Below are 2,631 nucleotides of genomic sequence, written 5' to 3'. Positions count from 1 at the left end.
ATATACATAAATATGTATATATACATAAATATATTGGTGGTTGATTTTAGTGGATAAAACTTATCAATTCTCTATGCAAGACACTTACTAATTTTTTTTCCCTAACAAAATTATCAAAAAGTTCCTCTAATCCATGGATTTTGTTCATAAACAGTAAACAATAGCAGAAATACGCACCACCAATAAGCAGGGTGGTTGAGGGAAATGTTGGAAACCCTAACGTGGTTGCAATCAACAAAACCGATCAACCGAGGCCGGCACTCGTCGCCGGAGCACGCTCCTGTCTGGTTCCAGCTCACCATTACGTTCTTCCTCGGATCCTCCCTCACGACGAATTTCCCCGCCTGTCCGTCCACCGCTCCGCCACCTTCGATCCCCACGTTCGATGCGTTCTCCGCCAATATCACGTACCACCGCGACGAGTCCTCCGGGTAGTCCTCCAGCCTAGTTCCTCCAAGCACGGTGGCGCCGGGCTCCACGTTCAGCACTACGCCGGACTTCAGGAACACGGTGGCAGTCAGGTACTTTCCCGGCGCAGGGAAGGTGACGCGACAGGGGCGTCCATCGGGGCAGGCGTCGATGGTGGACTGAATGGCTGTGGTGTCGTAGCTGAGGCCGTCGCCGGAGGCTCCAAAGTCAGTGACGGAGAGGATGATTGGGAGGGGGTTTAGAGGGTGTGACGTGGCAAAAGGTGATTGGATGACGAGGAGAAATGAGATGGTCTGGAAGAGGGAGAAGATTGGTGTCTTCGCCATTTCTGGTCGTATGGGCTCTTTTCAGTTGACTGACCTCAACGGTAATGCTACGGCAAAAGCTCAAGTATTCTTTTAACAAAGAAAAAAATTCATTAAAAAAATTTTAAATTTAATAAAAATCTTTATTTTTCACGTAGTTTCACTCACTGGCTAAATTTTTTAGTTATAGGAGTTTAAAATGTGTTATACTCAATTATAAAGACGGTGTGTTTTTTATGGATATGGAGAAATTTTCTTTTTTTAAATTGAAATTCACAAATCGGAGTCTTAGATTTGTGTAGGTTGAAAATTTTTTTTAAAGGATAAGTAAATCGGTGGGTCAGTTTTGTGAAAAAAAAATTACTATTAGATTTGACTCTCAAATTTGTAGTATCAAAAAAAAAATTCACAAATATAGGAATATGGATATTTATTAAGAATAGATTGTTTATAATGGTAAGATATAATAAATATAGGAATATGAATTTTTGTAGATTACAAATTTAGTTAGATACTATTAATTTCTAATTATTGTCATTAGTCACCAAAAAAATTTTCTAATTATTGTCATTGATAATTTTGCAGTCTAATTTGCATATATTTTTATTATTTGTATATTTTTTTTGTATATTTTATTTTTTTGTTGATTTGAAAATAATAGTTGATTTGGTAAAATTTAAGTGATTAATTCTAAAATTTTGTCAAAATAAGTGATGCTGCCGACATAGCGTTAGTAAAAAAAGAGAAATGGCTTAAAGTAATGTGAATAAACTTATGTATCTACTTTTATATATTAAGAATAGATAGATAGATAGATATCACCACAATCTCAATAATAAAAATAAAAAGTGTCACTCATCACCAAAAAAGTTTTCTGCCGATATTGAGTTAATTGCTCCCCGGGGGAATAAAGTGGTACAAGGGAGTCAAAATGTCAATTGTCAAATGAAATATAATACAAGCTATGGGACAATTGGTTTGGTTAATTTTTTTAGTTATGGAAGTTTAAAATGTATTATGTTCGATTATGAAAAAATGGTGTATTTTTTATGAATATGAAAATAATCTTTTTTTTTTAATTGAAATTTGTAAATTAGAGGCTCAATTTTGTTTTAGAAACAAAATTTAGGATTCGATTTGGAGTAATAGAAAAATCTAAGTCTAATAGAAAAATCTAAGTCTCATATTTGTGTATATTAAAGATTTTTTAAGGGATATTTGTGAAAAAATTATAAATGATAAATCTAACAGATTTATATTTTTTTTAAAAAAAATAATTTAAAACTACAAATCTGAGGAAATCTGATCTTCAGATTTGTTGTATCTACAAAAAAATACATTAAGTATTCACATTACTGAAAAACACCACTTAAATCACAATGCTAAAAATAAAAAATGCAATTGGTTTCCTCATTCAATATTTAATATTTATTCACGATGACAAATGACCAATTAAAAACGAGTAATTTAAATTAGGATAATGTTAGGTAACTAATAATTTTTTTGAACATGAACAATCACCAATAAAATAAAAATACACTACACTTCTAAATTATCCACCTAAATCTTAATATTAGAATAACTATCCGCACACCTAGTGACATCCGATATATCTATTGTTCACCAATATTATTGATTACTTATACTTTTTCTTAAAATTATGCGTGCATAAAACAGCCTTCAAATCTTCTTACGTAATTACGGCAGTATTTTACGAAAAACAGATTCTCTCCATTTTTTTTCAAGGAGTGCTAGGGCCACTAACTTTTGTGATTTGTAGCCATCAAGTATTCATTAATAATATTTTTGATAGTGTTAGATTTCATTCAATGGTGTGGGATTACTCACTTTTCTCTTGATGGTTACATGCTGGCCAGAATTTAATATAGTTGCTCCT

The 2,631-nt window shown here is 32.8% G+C and overlaps 1 protein-coding gene across 1 annotated transcript in view; it reads right to left on the bottom strand.

The window, feature by feature from the left end:
* LOC107645447 (exo-poly-alpha-D-galacturonosidase) overlaps positions 1 to 887 on the bottom strand; it is a 2,955-nt gene extending 2,068 nt beyond the window's left edge. The window contains exon 1 of the mRNA XM_016349470.2: positions 178 to 887. Coding sequence (XP_016204956.1) covers positions 178 to 755 — 578 coding nt within the window. The 5' untranslated portion in view covers positions 756 to 887. The remainder of the gene's footprint in view (positions 1 to 177) is intronic.

The sequence above is a fragment of the Arachis ipaensis genome, chromosome B06 (genome assembly GCF_000816755.2).
Source record: "Arachis ipaensis cultivar K30076 chromosome B06, Araip1.1, whole genome shotgun sequence".
NCBI lineage: Eukaryota > Viridiplantae > Streptophyta > Magnoliopsida > Fabales > Fabaceae > Arachis > Arachis ipaensis.
This window is presented reverse-complemented; position numbering and strand designations above follow the sequence as displayed.